We start from the raw sequence: 20,570 nt of genomic DNA, 5'->3' as shown, positions 1-20,570 counted from the left end.
CCTTATTGATTTTGGTGAGGATCATGTGGTTTAAAATCTGCATAACCTTCAAAGTTTACTGCAAATTGCAAAGTCCATGCTGAAGCCTAACCAACAACTGTCTCAACTAGAGTGCTGGGTCTTCAAACTGGGAGTCAGGGTTAAAATTTTTGCTCAGTCATGAGTCCAGTAGGCAGGGCAGAATCTGATGTAATTGTTTTAGTCTGTTTTGTCTCAGTGAGTTGCATGACTGAGACCATTGTGTTAGCCTGCCTCATGGTTGGCAAAACTTATTTCCCTTGAAGAAATGGCCTGGTTAGTGGCCTTTCTCATTCCTGTTTTTACCACCCAGTAAGCTCTCTGAGATACCACTTGAAAGGCACTGTGGCCCAGGAAGACTACACTGAGGGCTTGGGCACACTTTGTCCAAAGCCGCCGCCGCCGCCCCCCCCCCAAAAAAACCCTGGCATTTTCAGCCTGATCAGGTGCGGAAGTTAGTAATATTGTTGGATAAAGCTCAAGAAGTGTCTGTAAATCAGAGAACATTTAATCAGTTAGATCTGACTTGACTTGCGCCTTTTTCTGGAAGAAAAGTACCTAGCTGAATGCACTTATCACTTCAAGGACTGACTATTTCAATGTGTTTTACATTGGGCAGATTTAGTTTGCAATCCTGTATCCACTTACCTGGATGTAAGCCTCATTGAACTCATTTGAACCTACTCCCTAGTAGACATGAATAGAATTGTGCTGTTAAGACTATTTTTTGGACTGTCTAGTCTAGTCTAGTGGGAACACCTGCTGTCTAGGAGCAAGATTACAAAGGAGTCAGCAAATGTTTTTTATATCAAAAGCTGCTGCAAATTCAGAAGGCCTGAATCTGAATAAACTTGCTGAATTCCTGTTTTGCCAAGGTTTATCTGCCCCCCAACCTTTGCATTCCTGATTAACTGCACCAATCCATGTACTTCAGCATGCATTAAATTCATGTACTACTGTTTATGCTGACAGCTAAAATAAATGGCTTCCAAAATGGCCAAGTGAGACTGTAGATTAGATTCAAGTAGTTGCAGAATAAGCTTTTTGTGCATATTTTAGCATAATATTCTCCTTTTACACAAAACATATGAGGCTGTGATCCAGATGACTAATAGTATCCTTCTTACAGAAAAGGTCCTCCTTATATTCTGACAATTGGCTTTGTATAATTATCAAGCTGTTTGGGCTGCAACAAGAGTAAAAGAACATTGCTCTTGTTGCTCTGAGAGAAATGACTGTGTATGCCTGTTAGAAGAAAGAAAAGGGCAACTTCTGCATAAATAAATAACATGATTATGTATGTACCTGATGAATTTTTAATTTATATCTGTTTCAGGCTCTGCTTGATACTCAGAACCTTCTGAGAGCTCAAATTGCAAATTTCACTTTCAACCTGGGATTTTCAGGGAAATTTTACCACACAGGTAAGGGGGGGAAACCAGCAAAATTGGTCTCAATCATTTTGTGTCTTTGCAGTGCATGGAGCTGAAATTGATTTTGGTGTTGCAGCTTTGTGCTATAAAACGAAATGAAATGAGAGTGAAGAACTCTCAGAGCCTGAGGGAAGAAGAAATCTTCCTTCAGGAGGATAAAACCAGAAAACCAATCAACTCTTCCTTATGTTGTGAATTTTACAAAGTGAGTTAGTCTGGCACTCAAATCCCAAACATTTTCAGTGTTGTATCAGTTTGTATGGCTGATGTCTTATCCACTGTAATGTCATAACTCTGACATTCTGGTACTGCAGCAATCCCGCTATCTCAGGATGCATCTACAAGTTTCTTGCAATTAGCTAATGAGCTCCAACTATCATTTTGGGATTCACCAGCCAAATTCTGGACAGCTGCTATTGAGAATTTCTTTCTGTCTCTTAAAATCTTGGCCTTAATTAAGATGCTGAAGTTTGACCTGGTATGCAAGTTCAACACAAATGGATAAAGCTGTTTTCCTTGACATTATGTAATACTTTGCTGAATAGAATCACAAGTGTTATGCAAATTGATGCAACTGTGTAGCGATAGACTGGGAGATTCCACGTTAAACCCAGTCAAATTTGTAAAGTGCATTAAATTGTAAACCACTTGTCAGCACTTGCCATCAACCAGCTTTAAGCCACAATCCTGGTACACACTTGGGTTTAAGTCCCAGTAGAACTCATTTGGATTTACATCTGTATTCATAGGATTGCACTGTAATAATAATTACAGTGGTACCTTGGTTCTCAAACTTAATCCGTTCCGGAAGTCCTTTCCAAAACCAAGGTGAGCTTTCCCATAGAAAGTAATGCAAAATGGACTAATCCATTCCAGACTTTTAAAAGCAACCACTGAAACAGGAATTTAAAATGAATTTTACTCTCTAACGAGACCATTGATCCATAAAATGAAAGCAATAAACAATGTACTGCAGTCACACAATCCATCAGTCAGTAGCTGTACTGGGTTCCACACAGTCACAAAAACAAAACAAAAAGAGCCGCAAAAATGAAAACACAAAATAAATAGCAAAAACAGACAGACCGCAGTATAACACTCAAAATGGAAGTGTGGCACTCAAAATGGAGCATGTTTGGCTTTCGAAAAAAGTTTGCAAACCGGAATACGTACTTCTGGGTTTGCAGTGTTTGGGTTCTAAGTTGTTTGAGTACCAAGGCATTTAAGAACCAAGGTACAACTGTAGTCATAACTGTTATAAGATAACTCTGCAGCCCTTCCAATGCTGATATTGAATACTGGATTTCCCCCCCCCCCCCGCTCTTTACATTTGATTTACATTTATATCCCAGCTTTCCTTCAAGGATATCAAGGTGGCAAACCTAACTTTCTTCGCCTCATTTTATTCTCACAACAACCCTGAGTTCTTTCTTTTGTTGTTCTTTTTCTCTTTTGGCTAACCATCACTGGTTTTTCATGTGAAATAATCCTGGCAGGGATTACTGTGGTCATGGGGCCATCGTGATAACCACAGCCCTGCCGCACACACAGGTTGAGGCAGAAGGTGGTACTGGAGGAACAGGCAGATTGTTTTTCCAGCCAGCTTTCATGTGTCATGTCACGCATTTATCCATAATGTTACTGTTATCTGAGATGCATGTTCCCTTTTTGTAATCATGCAGAAAGAAGAATGCTATTCTATGGTAAACTGGAATATCCGATTGCCGTTTGCTCCAATTCAGCAGTAAAACACAGGCTTTCCTGGGAAAGGGCCAGGACCAGGGGGAAAACCTGCTCAGACATGGAGCTTTGAAGCCCAGACCTGTGCCTAGAAACATGGCACAAAAGGAATTACTAAAAGTTGCAAAGTCCATTTCATCCATCTCCAGCTGTAATGGGAAATGATTTTAAAGTAACAGTCAGTTGACACTGCAATATATTTGCTCCTCCTCCTCCTCCTCCTCCTCCTCCTCCTTCTTGTTCCACCTTTTTCCCTGACAGGGACTCAAGGTGACTTACAGCTAAAACAGGAACAGCTAAAAACATAGGGGAAATAAATCATTTAAAAACATAAACATTAATAGGGTGTGTGAAATATATATTAAAGGCAGGTAGGTGGTGCTGTGGTCTAAACCACTGAGCCTCTTGGGCTTGCTGATTGGATCTGTGGGACAAACCTCCAGATGGTCCCCACTCTCCCATTTTGAGGGTGTTGGGTGGTGTTGATGAAAAGGCCAGAAGAGAAAGAGGAAGTTATGTTGCTTAAGTTATGTTGCAGCATTGAATGCAGCCCATTGGCATCACCTTCTGGTGCAGAAGGAGAAATGGAGTGCCAAAAATGCCAAATATTGACTCAGCTATGAATGTCAGACAGTGCAAAAAAAATGCCAGTCAAGATGCACCCCAGTTTACCATACTCTCACCAATAGAAACAATTTGTAAAATGGCTGCTGCGCTGAGAAGCAGGGAAAGGATTAGTTAATTTGCATCGTAGCTGCAGTGTGCATAAGACCTGAATCTCTCTGGTGGCATGTAAAAGCAGTGCATCTAAATAACTACCACAGAACAGATCTCTTTATGTTGGCTCACCCCTGAAATGGCCATATTGTCCAATGACAAAAGTCATTGGTTTTAATGAACTCCTAAAATCTAATGATCCCAAGCAGTCTATGGCATCATTTCAGCTGCCTGAAATGCTGTTTCAGTTCTAAAACCACTTGCTCCTCCCTGACTCAAAGAGCACCAGTAGGAAAAGAAGAAGTTTTATCAATAGAAAGGCAGAAGTTGTATGTATGAGGCTGTATATACCACACCAGATAAATCAGGATCTTAAATAAACAACCACAGCAAACAAAAACAAAACAGATTGTTCATTTGTAAGGCTCAGAAACTGGTACCATTATTAATAATGGCACCAAATAAGATTAATGTAACATCTCACCAGTTCAGGGAGCTACTTGATTTATTATGTCACAAAGAAGTTTCCAGAATACTTGGCTAGAGCACTGGTGAATCCCATGGGGGAAAATTTCCCATAAATGTGGAGCAGTTACCAATGACACCTTTGAACATGTTGTTCAAACACAGATGTTATTAAGACAATGCTTATGTTCAGTCTTATGGATGGTGAGGAGGCACAACATCTTTCACCAGGATAAGACACCCATTGGTTTTGACTGCTTTGTTACACTGTGAATAAAGTGGCCGCCAGTGAAATAGCTGTTGCATAAATGGGCTGTCACAAATTGATATCACCTTCTTTATCCAATTAAAACCTTATGTTCAAACACTCAAGCAAGGTAGTGCTCCTTACCTTGTCTGTTGTGCACATATAATAGGACCCAACAACTCATTCTTCTGCCCTGACCCTCAGCACTATGAATCAGTCACATTGGCAAGTATAGCTACAAGCGGAAATTGCTCACCAGGCACACAGTTTAACTTCTTGGACATTACTGTCTCACCCTGTCCCTGGCCTCAAACTCTGTAGCATTCTTACGTAAAATGTGGTGATTCTGGATTGCTCACAGCTCTGCTTAGCCTAGCAAAATGAAATCCCATCCTCCAGGTTTTTGCCAGTTTTCTAGACGTTAGTCTTAAGTTCCTCTGGAAAGATCCACACCCCATCCCTTAAATTCGTGTGAATGATTTTGTAAATATGCAGCCACAATGTTTTTAATGCCATTTCTTTTCCAAATCTGCACCAGGGTGCTTGAAGTGTTTTTTTCTTCCAGACATGGAATAAATCATATATCAAGCACCTTATTTTTATTTTTGCTCTTCTCCCCCCCCCCCCCGCCCCAATTAATGGTGCTTTCTCAGTTTTGTGGTTGGTTTTCTGGGTAAGTATCTAGCCACATAGACACTTCATCAACTGCATGCCTTTAGTGACTTGACCAGATGAATTGCCTTCTGTGTGAGCTGCCTTCTGTGTTTGGCTGTTGGTTGCTTGTGAGGCTGGGTTGATCTTCCTGCCAGAATTTGTTGCAATCTAATTCTAAAGTTCATTGTGCTTTTCTCAAATATTTGTTAAAGCATTTTTTTTTAATGAAATGGAAAAGTTATTCTATGAATCTGTTTATTTCTGCAGGAACTGCAGAGGAAGACGAAGGCGATGACCTATTACTGGGGTCTGTGGATGAATTTTGGTGGTTCCCTCATATGTGGAGCCACATGCAGCCTCATCTCTTCCATAATGAATCATCCCTGGTAGAACAGATGATCCTCAACAAAAAATTTGCCTTAGTGAGTTTAATTCATATACTGTGGATTTGGCAGTTTTGCTTCCTAATTCATAGTACACATTTTCCCCTCTAATCACATAAATTTAGTGTTTTCCATTTAGGGAATGTATTGAAATGCCTCTTAGATCAATTTATCTGGGCTGCTGTTCTCAGCTTGTTAAGAAACGCATTTGAATTCAGTCATGCTTATATGATGCCACTGGACAAGTCTAATAAAATCACAGAACAGGCACAGCTATTTTGCAGCACCTCCTCAAATCCAAATCAATTGTCATTGCACTTTTACCAATAACAGTCCCATAACCAGTTCAAATGGAAATAGACCCTGGCCACTTTCATGATTTCAAAGGTACATTTTCCAGCCTCTGGGATCAGGGAAATTGCCACCAGCCAATAGCCACATGTTCCTTGCTCAAGAATGACCATGACCATCAGCAGGATCACCAGCAAGAGTAAATGCGAGAAAGCTCTGGGCCAGCCCCCAGTGATACAGCTTTGAAGATCATATTCTTAGTCATTATCTGCCTCTTGGTCAGAAAATGCTGTCCATTTTGGTACATCCTAAAGTTAAATAGGGTGCTGCTTTATACTGGGCCAACTCATTTTCCCATCTATCTTAGAACTGTCTACATTGAGGGCTCATCCACACTTCTGCTTGTTCCATCTCTTTCCCCAAGCAAAACCCACTCTTTACCATAGAATCAGAGCAAACATCGGCTGAGTTTTCTGCAGATTGACATTGGGTCTGATTCAGTGGTTAAAAAGTAGGTTTTCCTAGGGCAAGTGGCAGAGCAAACAGAAAACTGCATGGACTTGTGCCTAGAAAGCATGGGACAAGCAGAAAACCACTTGGACCATTGCTTTCTAGGCACTGAGCAAGCAAAGTGTGGTCGAGCCCTGACTGGCAGCAGTTTTCAGACAGGGTACATTCCCAGCTGTACCTAGATACTGGGCATTTGTCAGTATTTACGATGTGTCACACAAGACGCGGCAAGCTGGCAGTTTTTATTATTCTTAGATTTATTTACTAATTACACAGTAGCTGCAGCCCAAGCTCTCCCAGCTCAGTCTTCACTGGATGAACCAGTTGACCCTACTGGATGACATTGTTTACGCCAGCAGGATATCCTCCACCTTTTGCCCCACCTCCTGCTGGGCTGACGTTGCCCCTGTACTCTTCCGTCTACTCCGGGGAGACTTGGGGGTGACCAGCCCCTACTCCTCCTCCTGATCCAAATGTAACAGCGGCTGTTCCTCTGCAGCAGGCTCTGTCTGCCCTGCTGTGCTGTCTTGGGAATTTATAGCCTGCATTCCAGAGTGGGAGGGGCTTACATCACTCTCAGTGTGGGAAGGAATCAAGCTTCTACTCCCCTCAGCCTGCCCTCCTTCTTCTTCACTGTCACATTGGGAAGGGACGTCCCTGACAGGATTGATGCTAGGACCATCTGAATGCAAAGTGAATGGTCTACCACTGAGCTGCATTCCTTCTCCATATTTAAAAACAAATCAATTTTTTCATATCTTGAATTTCGTTTGCTTATTTCCCTGACCTCCTCACACCTCCCTTTTTTGTATTCCCGTTCACATAGTTAGTTCAGCAAATCCTTACCCTCTTTCATTTATGTTAACTCTATATCTCAACATATTATAACTATATATTTTCATCCGTTATCAATCCATTTTTACATTTTCTTATTAACCTTGTTGCCAAGGCCGCTTAATTTCAATCCAGCATCATTTTAACATTCATTAATTTTACAATATTTCTGCAAATAGTCTTTGAATTTCTTCCAATCTTCTTCCACCGACTCTTCTCCCTGGTCTCGGATTCTGCCAGTCATTTCCGCCAGTTCCATATAGTCCATCACCTTCATCTGGCACTCTTCCAGGGTGGGTAAATCTTGTGTCTTCCAATACTTTGCAATGAGTATTCTTGCTGCTGTTGTAGCATACATGAAAAAAGTTCTATCCTTCTTTGGCACCAATTGGCCGACTATGCCCAGGAGGAAGGCCTCTGGTTTCTTCAGGAAGGTATATTTAAATACCTTTTTCATTTCATTATAGATCATCTCCCAGAAAGCCTTAATCTTTGGGCACGTCCACCAAAGGTGAAAGAATGTACCTTAATTTTCTTTACATTTCCAACATTTATTATCGGGCAAATGATAGATTCTTGCAAGCTTGACTGGTGTCATGTACCACCTGTATATCATTTTCATAATATTCTCTCTTAGGGCATTACATGCCGTAAATTTCATACCTGCGGTCCACAACTGTTCCCAGTCAGCAAACATAATGTTATGTCCAACATCTTGTGCCCATTTAATCATAGCAGATTTAACCGTTTCATCCTGAGTGTTCCATTTTAACAGCAAGTTATACATTCTTGAAAGTATCTTTGTTTTGGGATCTAACAGTTCTGTTTCCAATTTTGATTTTTCCACCTGGAAGCCAATTTTTTTGTCCAAATTATAAGCCTCCCTTATTTGATAATAGTGAAGCCAGTCTCGCACTTTATCTTTTAATTTCTCAAAACTGCAATTTCAATTTGTCTCCTTCTTGTTCCAAAATTTCCCAATATTTCGGCCCAAAATCTTTTTTCTCCACAATTAGCCACAGTTGTGCTATTAAGTGTACAACAGATACTGAATATTCATATAGAAAGTATTGAAAATACACTGGGTTTTTCCATTGTAAGTATAAACATTCAGATAAATTGGGAGCATACCTATATATTCTTATTTGTTTTAAATTCACATAAATATTAAACTATCCCAGGGGAATTATGCAGAACTACCTTTATTGGCTAGCCCTGTTTTGGGTAAGGAAAATTGTATCAAGAATACTGCTAATGTTGTTTTTAAAAATTATACTTGAAGTAAACAACAGCAGAAAGCCAAAAGATCTCCATTTTGCCTGAAATCTGCTTTCTGCTCTTAATTCAAGTATTTTTGCATACATTTTACATAGGTGAATTAATATATTGATAACAAATATGTCAATAAGTTATTTATGTGTGCAGTCATCCTATAAAGTTATGTACTGTGATCTGGAAAATGTTTCTTAGGGAGAAATCTTTAGCATTACTCTTACATACAGTTCTTGCATTGCAACCTCTTGTTTCAGCCTAATTTTCAGAAATATAAGAGTTGGTAAATAGAGAACCAGTTATATTGATTATTGTGCTACGTACAATATGGCTAGGCATCTTGAACCTTTGTTCAGCAACAGAAGTGTTGAGGAGAAATGTTCAGTGTGAATCAGCAGGCACACAGGGACCAGTTTAGGAATTTAACTTTAAAACAGAATTTTGAAATTGCATTATGCTGGCAGATAGGAATCTCCAAAGGAGACCTAAATTGAATTTAGTGAAATAAAAAAGTAGAGACTTAAAATTACACAGCAGCCTTCGTTTTAAGCTTTAAAGTGTAAGGCTTATAAAAAAGATTAAAAATCTGGAGGAAAAAGATTTGCCATTATCTAGGCATATGGGGTTCATCCAGGATTTTAAAATAAGCCACATAAGTCTATTTAAATTAACAAGTTATTCAGGGAGGATAATTTGCATGTTAGATATCTTGATAGAACACTGCTAGAGATACAACAAAAGAGAAACCTTGGTGGCATTACTGTTGAATGGAAGTCATGATCATTACAGAATGGAAGACACAAAGGCCACATGCTATTGCACTTGCAACAGAGGAGATCTTAGACAAAAAGTGCACTGAACTAATCAGAAAAAATGTAGGAGGAAGCTACTTTATAAGTTTCCTTTATAAGCTTTCATTAGCATGAAAAAGGAACCTGAAAGAAAAGTCTCAAGCTGACATTTGCCCAACCTGCTGTAGGTTTTGAATTCATTCTGTGCAGAAGGAAAGAAACAGAATGTCAACTGGAATAACAATATCATAAGGATCAATGTATGGATTTAACAGGTTGTCTGCATGTATAGACATGCAAAGCAAAGCAAGCCATAAAAGTGATTGGATTTCAGAAACTTACATATTGATTTCCTCCTTGTTGTTGTTGTTTCCATGCATTGTAAAATATATTATACCTATCATACTTTATGCAGATGAAAAATGTATGTTAAGTTCCATGACAGCTGAAAAGCTGGAAAGGGACCTTGCACATTACTTGGTCACTTTTAGTTAACGCTAATAAGGGTATGCTATTGTTGCTTTTGGACTTCTTCCTCTAGTGGACCAAAATGTCTGCCTGCCGTTTTTGTCATCTTTTTCTGTGGCACTGTACCTGAAAGCATGATGTGAAAGAAAGCATTATCACACTTGTTCATATATTGGCTTGGGTGAGAGGCTCACAGAGAGCTTTTAAGTGATGAGCTCTCCAGGCTTTTGCTTTGCTTTGTTTCAGGAACATGGCATTCCAACTGATCTGGGATATGCCGTAGCTCCACACCATTCTGGCGTCTATCCTGTCCACGTCCAACTTTACGATGCCTGGAAAAAAGTCTGGAATATCAGAATCACCAGCACAGAAGAGTATCCACATTTGAAACCTGCACGGTACAGAAGGGGCTTCATCCACAAAAACATCATGGTGAGCTGTTTGGTTTCTGATGTTGAACATTTGTTTAAAATGGAAGAGAAAGCATCTGATCTCCTACTCAGTGCTGTGTCAAGAGAAGGAGGAGGGAATGGGGAACTGACAAGCCTGAGATGATTGTAGGTCACATTGAAAGGGGTTTTTGGGCCAATTTTTGGAAAAAAATGTATTAATTTAGTTTCAATTTGTGGTTGATTTGATAAGATTTGGAAAATCAATAAAAACAATTTGGCAAAAAAAAGTTTTTTTCAAAGTTATAAATATCAATGCATTATTAAATATATGAATACATCTATAAATAAATCAACAAGTAATCTGCTCATGTGGTGCTTCTTTGGACACTGGTGCACTGGCACAATATGGGGTGTTGCTGCAGTACCTATCAATATGCTGCTGCCCCAGGAGTTTGTAGTTTTTCTTTATTCTGTGCATTTTTCTGTACATCAAAATTAAGGTTAAAAAAATCACCCAACAAAGTTAAGCATATTCAAGTTGTGCCAATTACAGTGAGAGAATTAAGTGCATGTTAATATCTCTTCCATTAAAATTTCTGGGACTCAATAAGTGCTCTGCTTTGGGTAGATCATGCCTCATTCTGCTCTTCCCCTCACTGTTCCTTTTTTTCTGTAGGTTCTTCCTCGACAAACTTGTGGTCTCTTTACTCACACCATTTTCTACAAAGAGTATCCTGGTGGTCCTAAAGAACTGAACAAAAGTATACAGGGTGGGGAACTGTTTTTCACTGTTGTTCTCAATCCAGTAAGTAAATCGCATTATTTTAAGACACTTAAAGAAAATAATCATTGAGCTTGTTTTACAGAGGTCCACAACCTTAAGAAATTGCAAATTAAACCATTGGCAGTATTTTTATTTAGCTGCTATCACTGATATGCTTAAGGTCAAATACTTTCGTCACATGTATTTCTAAAATTAAATATACTGGACTGGTCTAGGTTCAATATATTCTGTTGTTTGCTTAGTAACATGGTGGTAAAAGTTATTCGTGTCTTAACCCCATTAAACACAATGTGACACATTTCTTGATAGGCATGACTTCCATTGTACTTTTAAGTTGCATTCTTAATGGTGTTTAGCTGCTGAACATGCCTAAGCCTCTTTGCAAAGTCTTCATGTTTACCTTTTGAAGAAAGGGGTGATTCTTTGAAATCCACCCACACTTATTGTATTTGCAGAAAATAATTTTCAGGGACTGCCTGATCTCAGATGAACTCACCATGGGAAAGTTGTTGTTGAGAGAAAAAGAACAAACTATAGAAATTCCAAGGACTAGGAAAAAAGACAGAAACAGGAAAAGTGCACTGTGGGGAAGGGGAAAACAGCAGCTCTTTAGGACTCCAGGGATTCCTCTTGCCTGATGTCTGAGCAATTCACTTATCAGTCATAGCTAAAATTCATTGGTTAAAAACACAGACAGATGGGAGCAGCTAGCTGGCTCATTTCACAGAAATCACTTATAATGGTACCTGCACATTTAATTTCATAACTTACTTCTTAGGAGGACTAGAGATGTACTTTTTTAAACAAAAACTTAGAAACTGGGGCTTCTGCCCAGATGTGCCATTGAAGGCCTTCATGGGTACCATGTTGGTCATCCCTACAGCTCTTGGACAAGACCAAACTGCACTTCAAGATCTAACTGTATAATGGAAATAAATGTATAACAGGGGTAAGATAATTTAGCACCCTTCAGTTGACATTAGGCTACATCTGCCATATTCCCTGACCATTTGGATGCGCCGACTGGGGTTGATGAAAGTTGCACTCCACAAACATCTGGAGTTTATTTTACATCCTCCTCTGTGCCGAAAAACAGCCACAGCAGTGTAAAATAGTAGCATATGTGAATGTCATACATGACTTGATCATTTATATTAGCTCTATTCCCTTCTAAGTTTCCAGATCCTTCAGGTTTAGTACTATGCACAAAAACATTATCTGTTTGCTGTGTTTGTGGGAAACATAAAAGCTTGTGTTCTAAAATAGCTCATCTAGTAGTCTTCTAATGCATGCACTTTTGTGGAATTGGTTTACGTCCCCTCTGTCGCTTGCTGAACTGTGATCTGATAGCAGGTATAAAATTATCCTAGCAGCAAAAACCATTGTGTTCATAAAGCATGTAGAGAGCATAAATTCTAGCAGTGCATAAAGAACAGTGGGAGTTGATAGCACACTATTCACTTTTAAATAATCATTGCACACCCATAGGCTATGGAGGGTCAGACTCACTGGGGTAAATGCTTGTATAATACAAAGCTGTGCCTAGGAGTAAGTCAGGTTGAGTTTGATGGAACTTGCTCCCATGTAAGTGTGTAGGGGATTGCAGCCTTAATATGATTTGTAGCCAACTAGTGAGACCACCTATTAGGAGATAGCAAGTGTGAGTGCATGAAGACTAGGGAAGGGCCCTAGTAGAGTGACAGAGCATCTGCTCTATGTGCAGAAGACCCCAGGTTCAATCCCCAGCATCTCCAGGTAGGAGTGGGGAAGACCCCTGTCTGAAACCCTGGAGAGCCACCACCAATCAGTGTAAACAATAGTGAGCTAGATGGACTAATGGTCTGGTTTAATGTAAGGCAGCCGTTCCTGTGATTTCATTTTTCACTTTAATTCATTTGGTCGGGATTACAGTTATTATTTTATTATTATTTATTAAATCTGTATACCACTCTTCATCTGTAGATCTCAGGGCAGTTCAAAACATAAAAATACAGGATAAAAATACATAATAAAAAAGAACAAAAAGCCCACAAACCAAAAAAGCAATAACCCACCCCTCCCACAAAAACAGTTTTATGTACAGTATTTAAAATTGCTTCCCAGTAACTGTGGTTTCTTTGCAAGGGGCCTCGTATGCTCATACAGATGGGTTGTGCCTTCCTGCCCTAAGCAGAAATTCTCAAAACCATTTTTGTTAGGTTATGGGCCTCCTCTTGTCTCATAAAGTCTTGGACCTTTGTCTACTGCATTGGGCTAAACTGACTTTGCTGACAGAAGACTCTTCCATTTTAGATTTCTTCAGTGAGAGCAGTGCAGTCATGTTTGTATACACACAGACCCATTTTGTGGCTTCCAATTGCCCTTTATACTTTGTATTGGTATGTGTATTGGCGTATGTATTGGCGTGCTCTGGTCCATGGGGTCACGAAGAGTCGGACACGACTAAACGACTAAACAACAACATTGGTATGTGTACCCAGTGTTTAGGAAGGAAGGAGAGGGATTGTGACAGCTTTTCCTCGCAGTACTTTGTGTTTCTTCCTGTCATTAAATGTCTCTCTTATCTATCCCAAGGCACAGATTATTTGATGAATATACATTTTAAAACTTTGCCTGGCTGAGTAATTAACGCTACCTATTTTGCTCAGCATAGAATTCTTTTGTTTTATTTTTGTCATGACTTCAAGCCTGGCACCTCAGGTGACAATTTACTTCACATTGCATTGCTTCCAGACATGGCTGTCTGCCATGCTAATATTTCTTCATTTTCAAGTCAGTGATACTGTTATTACCGTTGATGGTGTTACATTTTGACAGTACTGTGGTGGTTTTTCTGCAACAAGGCTTGCTTGCTGATCCATAGTAAGAACTTGATTGCCTTTGAGCATATTTTTCTTCTGTTTTTATTGCTTACTTCCTTGGGCTAACCCACTACTAGAATGTAAGGGAGATAAGGCTGTAAGTTCTCAATGAAGCAGATAATTGTTGCCGCAATAGTCTCCTTATGTGAATTAGAAACAGTAGTGGTTATGTTGTTCCACAGCTGCTAGAGGCTTCTTGATCAACATGACAGGGGCCATTGTGCAGATTTGTAGTGACATGATAAGGACAAGTCCTCAAGTTTGGTGGCCATATTGGAAACATTTGGGACAGTTCCTAGCTAATGAAAAGTTGCACTTATAGAAAGTTCCACAAACAGAAGTGGTGATTTTCACAGATTCCTCCTTTCCCCATGCAGTGTCATGGCACCCTATGAAAATCTGGATTCCTATGGAACAGTGAAGAGGTTGATACCAGGGGCTACAGCAGGAAAGGGGAAATTGGCAAAAATTGCTTTCCCCATCCTAAATGGAATAATTCCTTTCAAGTACAGTAGGGTTCCATTAGATCTGACCTGCTGCATCTCTCTTTCTTGCTTTGTTGACAATTTAAAATAAATATTATGGGCTAGTAGAATCATACTTCCATTCAGTGTTTCAAAGGATGAGATGCTACCAGTCTCCTAAGGGCATCTTGTGAATGATGAAGAAACTAAACATGTAGGTTTTGAACCAGATATAGAACAGTGCCATTCAGTAGTATATTTGTTTTGCAGGATTTGCTAATAAAACATGACAGGAAGGCATTATCAGTATCTCTGAGGCCGTAGAAGAGCAATTATACCCAAGGGCCAAGTTGAGTTCAACATACAAACATACCTGTCTATAAATCTAAAGGAATACTTCTGTATCTTTACTTTATGTCTGCTTCCTGCCATGCATGTAGACATTATTCCTTAGCTACAATAGATAACACATACATTCTGCAATCATGTTCCTGTATCTGTTTATGCTATATTTACATGGGGAATGGTACATTCTGTGAATGAAGGCCATAAATGGCCTGAGTTCAGTATATCCTGAGCAGTTATCCTCCTTATGAAAAACTGGCAACCTTCTAGACCAGCTTTTCTCAACCTGTGGGTCCCCAGATGTTGTTGAAGTACAACTCCCATCACCCCTAGCTAGCAAGGGATGATGGGAGTTGTAGTCCAACAACATCTGGGGACCCACAGGTTGAGAACCGCTGTTCTAGACCTACTGAAAGGCATGTGCTTCAGGTCCTGTTACTCCACCCTCTGCCAAAAACCAGATAACACAAAATAAGAGCTATCTCTGTCAAAGTACAAGCCCCATGCCACATGCTGCCCAGAGAAACCTGATGGTGTCACTCAGTATTAACCTTCTAGAGGCAAGAGAAGAGTTAATTTGATTTGCCTAGAATCCTGGTATTGTATCCAACTTAATCATTGACAGCATGGAATGCCTTCCATGAGTGCAATGGAAGCGCCCTCTCACTTCCCCCAAACCCATTCTGGAGGGTTAGGCAAACCTCCATGGCAGATCTGGGGGGTGCTTGGGAGGAGTTCCATTGTGCCCAAAGAAGTTGCAGGTGGTTGGACTAGATGACCCTTGGGTCCCTTCCAACTCTAAGATTCTATTATTCTAAGCTGTGCCTCACACACAATGATTTTCTTGGATACAACTCCTGATTATTATTATTTACTAATTTAACTAATGATAGGGTTTTCTGATGCAATATTTAGTATATATTTTTGATATACTCATTTCTGTCTGTTACCTTAATTTTAGCTCCAAAAAAAAGTGTTACAGAAATTTTAATAAGAAAGCCATTGAAATGCATCCTAATGGCTCTGTGGGGTTTCTGTGCTTTCTGTACATGGCTGGCACCATTAGCCTCTTTTCAAAATGGAAGTCTAATTTAAATAGTTCGTTTCCTCCAGCTGTGGCTCTTTCTGAACAATGAATTGGAACCACATAGCACTTTACAGGCCTTAAGTGTAATAGTGCTTCATCAGGATATCATACCAGGCTGCCACAGATGTATTGCCCTTGTAAGCTTTGCCGTGGACTTCCTATAAAGAGTTGGAGAACCATACATTGGCATTTATCATACCTGTATGTTATTTATGGCCTTGTAAAGGTAAGAAAAATGGATGTTGCTGCAGACTTTGGGATGGCTTTCTGTACTGCTTATAGTATGCCTTTAGAATTTGTTGGTATGACTGAAATACAGATGATGAAAACAACAGGTCAGATAAGAGATTTCAAACAGTATTATACCCATCCTCGAAATCTTTATTGCATTAACTGTTTAGTCCATGAAACCAACCTACATAACTAACCTAACACATTTTGTGCAGAATATCAATATTTCCTCTTAATAATAGTGATAATTAAATAACTGACAGCTTTGCATCCTTTAATTGCAAATATATAATTGAATGGTTTCCTCGCAAAATGTTAGCTTGATTTTTCAGCAGATCCTTTTTCCTCCCAAGACTTCTCCCTCTCTCTTTTCATGTTCCACATCAACCTCCTTCAGTGTCGTAATGCATAATGCTCTTCTTCAGTACGTGCTTTAGGCAGATTTGATATCGTCTGTGGGACAAAATACTTTAGAACTCTGTTGTTCTAGTGCATTTTATGTTATAAATTATAGAACTGAAATTGAGGGCGCAAGTAATTTCTCAGTGTGGCAGAGCTGAAACCTTCCAGACATCAAGTCCTGTTCTTTGGGCTAGTAGATGAAAGCTTGGTTCCAGACAAGTTTAAGGATGGATATGTGTAGCCATGTTGCCATCCACTTACAGCCCTGCCACCATAAAGGGTGCTGCTCCAGGCTCTCTGCACCACTAGAAGCAACCTCATTCTTCTTTGGATCCTAGACACAATCAGTTTTGTTTGAGCAGTTATGCCCTGCCTATCTGTAATAAAATATGGCTTTCTGTATTATTTATGCAGTCCAACAGGTTCTGTAAAAAAAAAAAATCTGGATTGGATCGAGATTAAATCTACTCCCACAGAAATCAGTGTGACATAGGTTAGTCATGAGTATCTGGTTCCATTGATTTCAGTGATACTAAAGCATTACTTACTGAGTTTTCACCCAACCCTCTCTTATAGATATTTACTAATGGAGATCTGTGGTAGCTGTGAGATTTTCCCTATACAGTTTATGTTGAAGAAAAGTGTGACATTGCAGGCAGAACCTTTTTTATTTCAAACTTTGAATAGTGCTCTTTCATGCCATCTATCTTTTTTTTTTAAAAAAAAGGTTATTTTTCCTTCACAAATTTAAGAAAATAAATTCAAGTGCAGACAGAAACCTAATTCATTATTCTGTCACTTTGTGAGTCTAATGGAGCAAGAGCAGCTGTTAAGAGTCTCTGAATACCTGAGATTGAACTCTTCAGAGTAATATGGAGACAATATCAGGGACCAACATACACAGTGTACACAATGCAAAATTAATTGAAAAATAGATGGTCTGAAAGTTAAACACGCTCTTGTGGCCTGTAAACATTTGTTCTGCAGCTAAAATAACAGCACTATATTAAACTAAAAGAATATTTGCTTCTAGCACTTAAGTGAAACAGATTCATTAACCAGCATTCATTTTGTTTTTAAGCACTGGATTACATGACATTACTTCTGCTCCTATTATTAAACAATGTATCAAGTAAACCTAATGCCAAAATTAAGCCCATGACAAAAAGATGTAAGAAATTGAATTAGCAACTTGAAAATTTGTACTTGGAATTGAATTGCTCGAAGCCAATTTATGTTAGTCCCTATGGTGGTCTGCTAGAGCAATATATTGGTGCTAGCAAACATTTTCAAAAGGAAGTTATCACTGATATTTCAGAACCCTGAATTGTATTCAGAAGACCTGCCAATCTTCTCCTTGTGTGCTCGTCTGGTCTTCTAAGTTCAGTTGCAAAATTAAGGAATGCATTTTTCCGATTTTCATTAATCTAGTTTTAGAACCCATATTTCCTATCTTAAGCTGAATTATTTACCCACAAAGTTACCACTTTCCTTCCTCCATCCTTTTTTTTAGTGGTCAGGGTAGGACTTAAGTAGAGCATATATCAGAGATTTAACTGAAAGGAGAATGTGATGCTAACATCCATTACCAAAATGAAGGTCTACCAGGCTTGCATGTTGAGAATGCTGCTTTATGTAATGGGCAACTTACGACCACCTTCCACATGCAGCAGCACAACCAGACATCTTCATCTCCTCCAACTGCAACAAAATATATCTGTCCCGCATCAGTCTCTACAGCCACAGCAGGCGCTGCAACCTTCCAACAGCTTGATCTCACCCCCAAAGGCAAACTCCTCCATTGTTTCCTGAGACAAATGGATGGATACCAACAGAACTGAGAGGACAGACAGGAAGGGGCGGCTTTCTTTGTTGTATAGAATGCAGCAACATGTCTTGACAATAGATTGAATATAGGTGCAAAGGAAAAGGATGTTTAAAAATAAAGCCAAGGCTTTGTTCTGGGACAATAGAGTGGATGATGATGCTATCATCAGAGATGAGGAGTAATTGAGGAGAGGCAGGTTTAGGGGCAAATATGAAAAATTCAGGCTCAGGCATAATTGAGTTTGGGGTGATAGACATTCAAATAGAAATATCAGAGAATGTTGGAGACCTGAGACTGGATGAAGGGTGAAAGGACCAAGGTAGAGTGTTTTTTCCAGCCTCCCTCTCTCAGCTGGAGTCCTCATAAAGCTACCCTGACTCCACATGGGAACTTCAGTTGCTTTCTAAAGGTGAATTCACAACCATTTAGGTCAGAGCTTTCCAAACTGTGTCGTGACATGTGTGTTGGCTGCTGTGTATAAGTGTGTCATGCAAACACCCCCGCACTCCTCCCAGGGCTGGAAGGGGTTAATTTAACCTCCAGTTTGCTAGTAAAACTGAATTACTGTGTTGTGAAATGATGCATGTCTAAAAAGTGTGTCACCAACATGAAAAGTTTAGAAAGCTCTGGTAGGTTGTAATTGTGTGACCAAACCACAGTGAATGGGTTCCTCCCATTGATGATAGGTTATGTGAGTGCTTCAACCAAAATAAGGGTATGAACTTAAATGGAAATGGGCCCAGTACTAAGTAGGAATGGAGTACTGTGTTAGAAAGTAAAACCCATACCAACAAAAGGAAAATAGCTGATATGGTTCCATTCTATGATATTGTAATTTCAATGTTATCCACAAAGCGGTGTCAGTATGCAATTCTCAACTGGTTCAATGGGTCTTGTACCCACAAGCCCTTGTCAGATGAATGGAGGCTGTGTATTGCAGTAGGCACTGCCCTCTAATCTGTGGGGTTCAACTGGGATGTTCTGTTGCAGAATAGCACATTGTCAAGAAAACATTGAACTATTTTAAGATGTATTATCTGAATACTTGTTTTCTTTTTCTTTTCTTTTTTGCTCCATGTTTTCATCATAAACTAAAAGCTGGGTGAAATGTTTACTACTTCAAGGGTTTGGAATGAACACAGATCCAAAGGGGAGGGAGACCTTTTGCCACTCTTGATTTTGCAGTGTGCGAAAGCAGGCATGCTAGCAAGAAGTCAAAAGGAGATGATTATCCAGCTTGCCCAGAGGGTTATGTGCAATGGGAAAACAAAATCGAGAAACTTTGCTACTGTTCTGAAAAAGATGAAAATTAAAAAACAGTTACTAGCCAGGGGCCAAATGTAGCTCTAAACCATCATTTAAAACATTTTTTTCCATTCAATTTTCTCCTTTTAGGGTCTTAATTTCCTTGGAGTGCAATGAAACACAGCTAGATTTCAAGTTCATTTGGGAGAAAAGGTGAAAAAGGGTGGGTGCTTTTTCACTGAAGCAACAAAATGCTGAACTGCTCTAATAAGAAAGCTTTTAAGATGGTGGGATGCAATCTAATAATGTACCAAAACACACATTTTAAAGGGTGGAAAGGTTAGTAGAATTCATTCAGTCTTGTTTTGCCTTTTCTAAAAGGGAGAGGGGTGTTAAAGGCTATCGGTGCATTGCTGACTCACATTTGCTTGAGAAGAATTGGAAAGCATATATTCACTAAGAAAATTGCTCAGGACCAATTCGCATGTAGGAAATGTATTGTAGGGCTTAAGCATAATGAAATGCTGGTTGTTTTTGTTCCTAGTTTGGTTTTGCATTTTCACACATCTGAAGAAATGAGCTCCAGTTCCAGAGACCTTTATACTAATATTAAGTGTATAATTATTTAATGGAAGGCAATGCTCTTTGTAGGATTTGTTTATGGAGACTAACATAGCTACACATCTGGAATGTTATTTTGATAAACTGAACATTTCACATACATTCAAGTTCTCTCCTGGACCAACTTACAATTGGCAGGCCTTACTATAGGCTGCTAAAAATGGTTAAGAGATGATGACGGGCCAATTTTCCTGGCATGGTTTCTCCCATCACAGTGCTGCAGTGAAATGATTCCTCCTTCCGTACTGCTGTGTCTTGCCTTGGTGCCATTCAGGGGCTGGACTTCACAGTACTACATAGAACTAGCGGGCTTCCTAAATATAAATTTGTCTCCATAGAAAAGCAGCTGTAAACATCTGGGACTTTGCCGTGATAAGCCTTCCTGAGTAGAACTTTAAAACATGACAGGCAGATTTTGGAATCCCTTCTAACAGTAAACATATAAAAAACATTTTTTAAAACAGTGAAGGAAACCTAGATTTAACAC

The 20,570-nt window shown here is 39.4% G+C and overlaps 1 protein-coding gene and 1 long non-coding RNA gene across 2 annotated transcripts in view; one reads left to right on the top strand and one right to left on the bottom strand.

Annotated features, from left to right (window-relative positions):
- Positions 1 to 20,570, top strand: part of LOC310742173 (bifunctional heparan sulfate N-deacetylase/N-sulfotransferase 3-like) — a 56,286-nt gene that overhangs the window by 17,591 nt on the left and 18,125 nt on the right. Inside the window, 4 exon segments of the mRNA XM_083571159.1 lie at positions 1,355 to 1,442; positions 5,542 to 5,696; positions 10,070 to 10,255; positions 10,892 to 11,020. Of these exon segments, the coding sequence (XP_083427285.1) occupies positions 1,355 to 1,442; positions 5,542 to 5,696; positions 10,070 to 10,255; positions 10,892 to 11,020 (558 nt within the window).
- The window catches only part of LOC310742554, a 29,310-nt gene continuing 25,564 nt past the window's right edge, over positions 16,825 to 20,570 (bottom strand). The window contains exon 3 of the long non-coding RNA XR_014538547.1: positions 16,825 to 20,475. This is a non-coding gene — a long non-coding RNA (uncharacterized lncRNA). The remainder of the gene's footprint in view (positions 20,476 to 20,570) is intronic.

The sequence above is a fragment of the Podarcis filfolensis genome (assembly GCF_964270895.1).
Source record: "Podarcis filfolensis genome assembly, chromosome: 9".
NCBI lineage: Eukaryota > Metazoa > Chordata > Lepidosauria > Squamata > Lacertidae > Podarcis > Podarcis filfolensis.
This window is presented reverse-complemented; position numbering and strand designations above follow the sequence as displayed.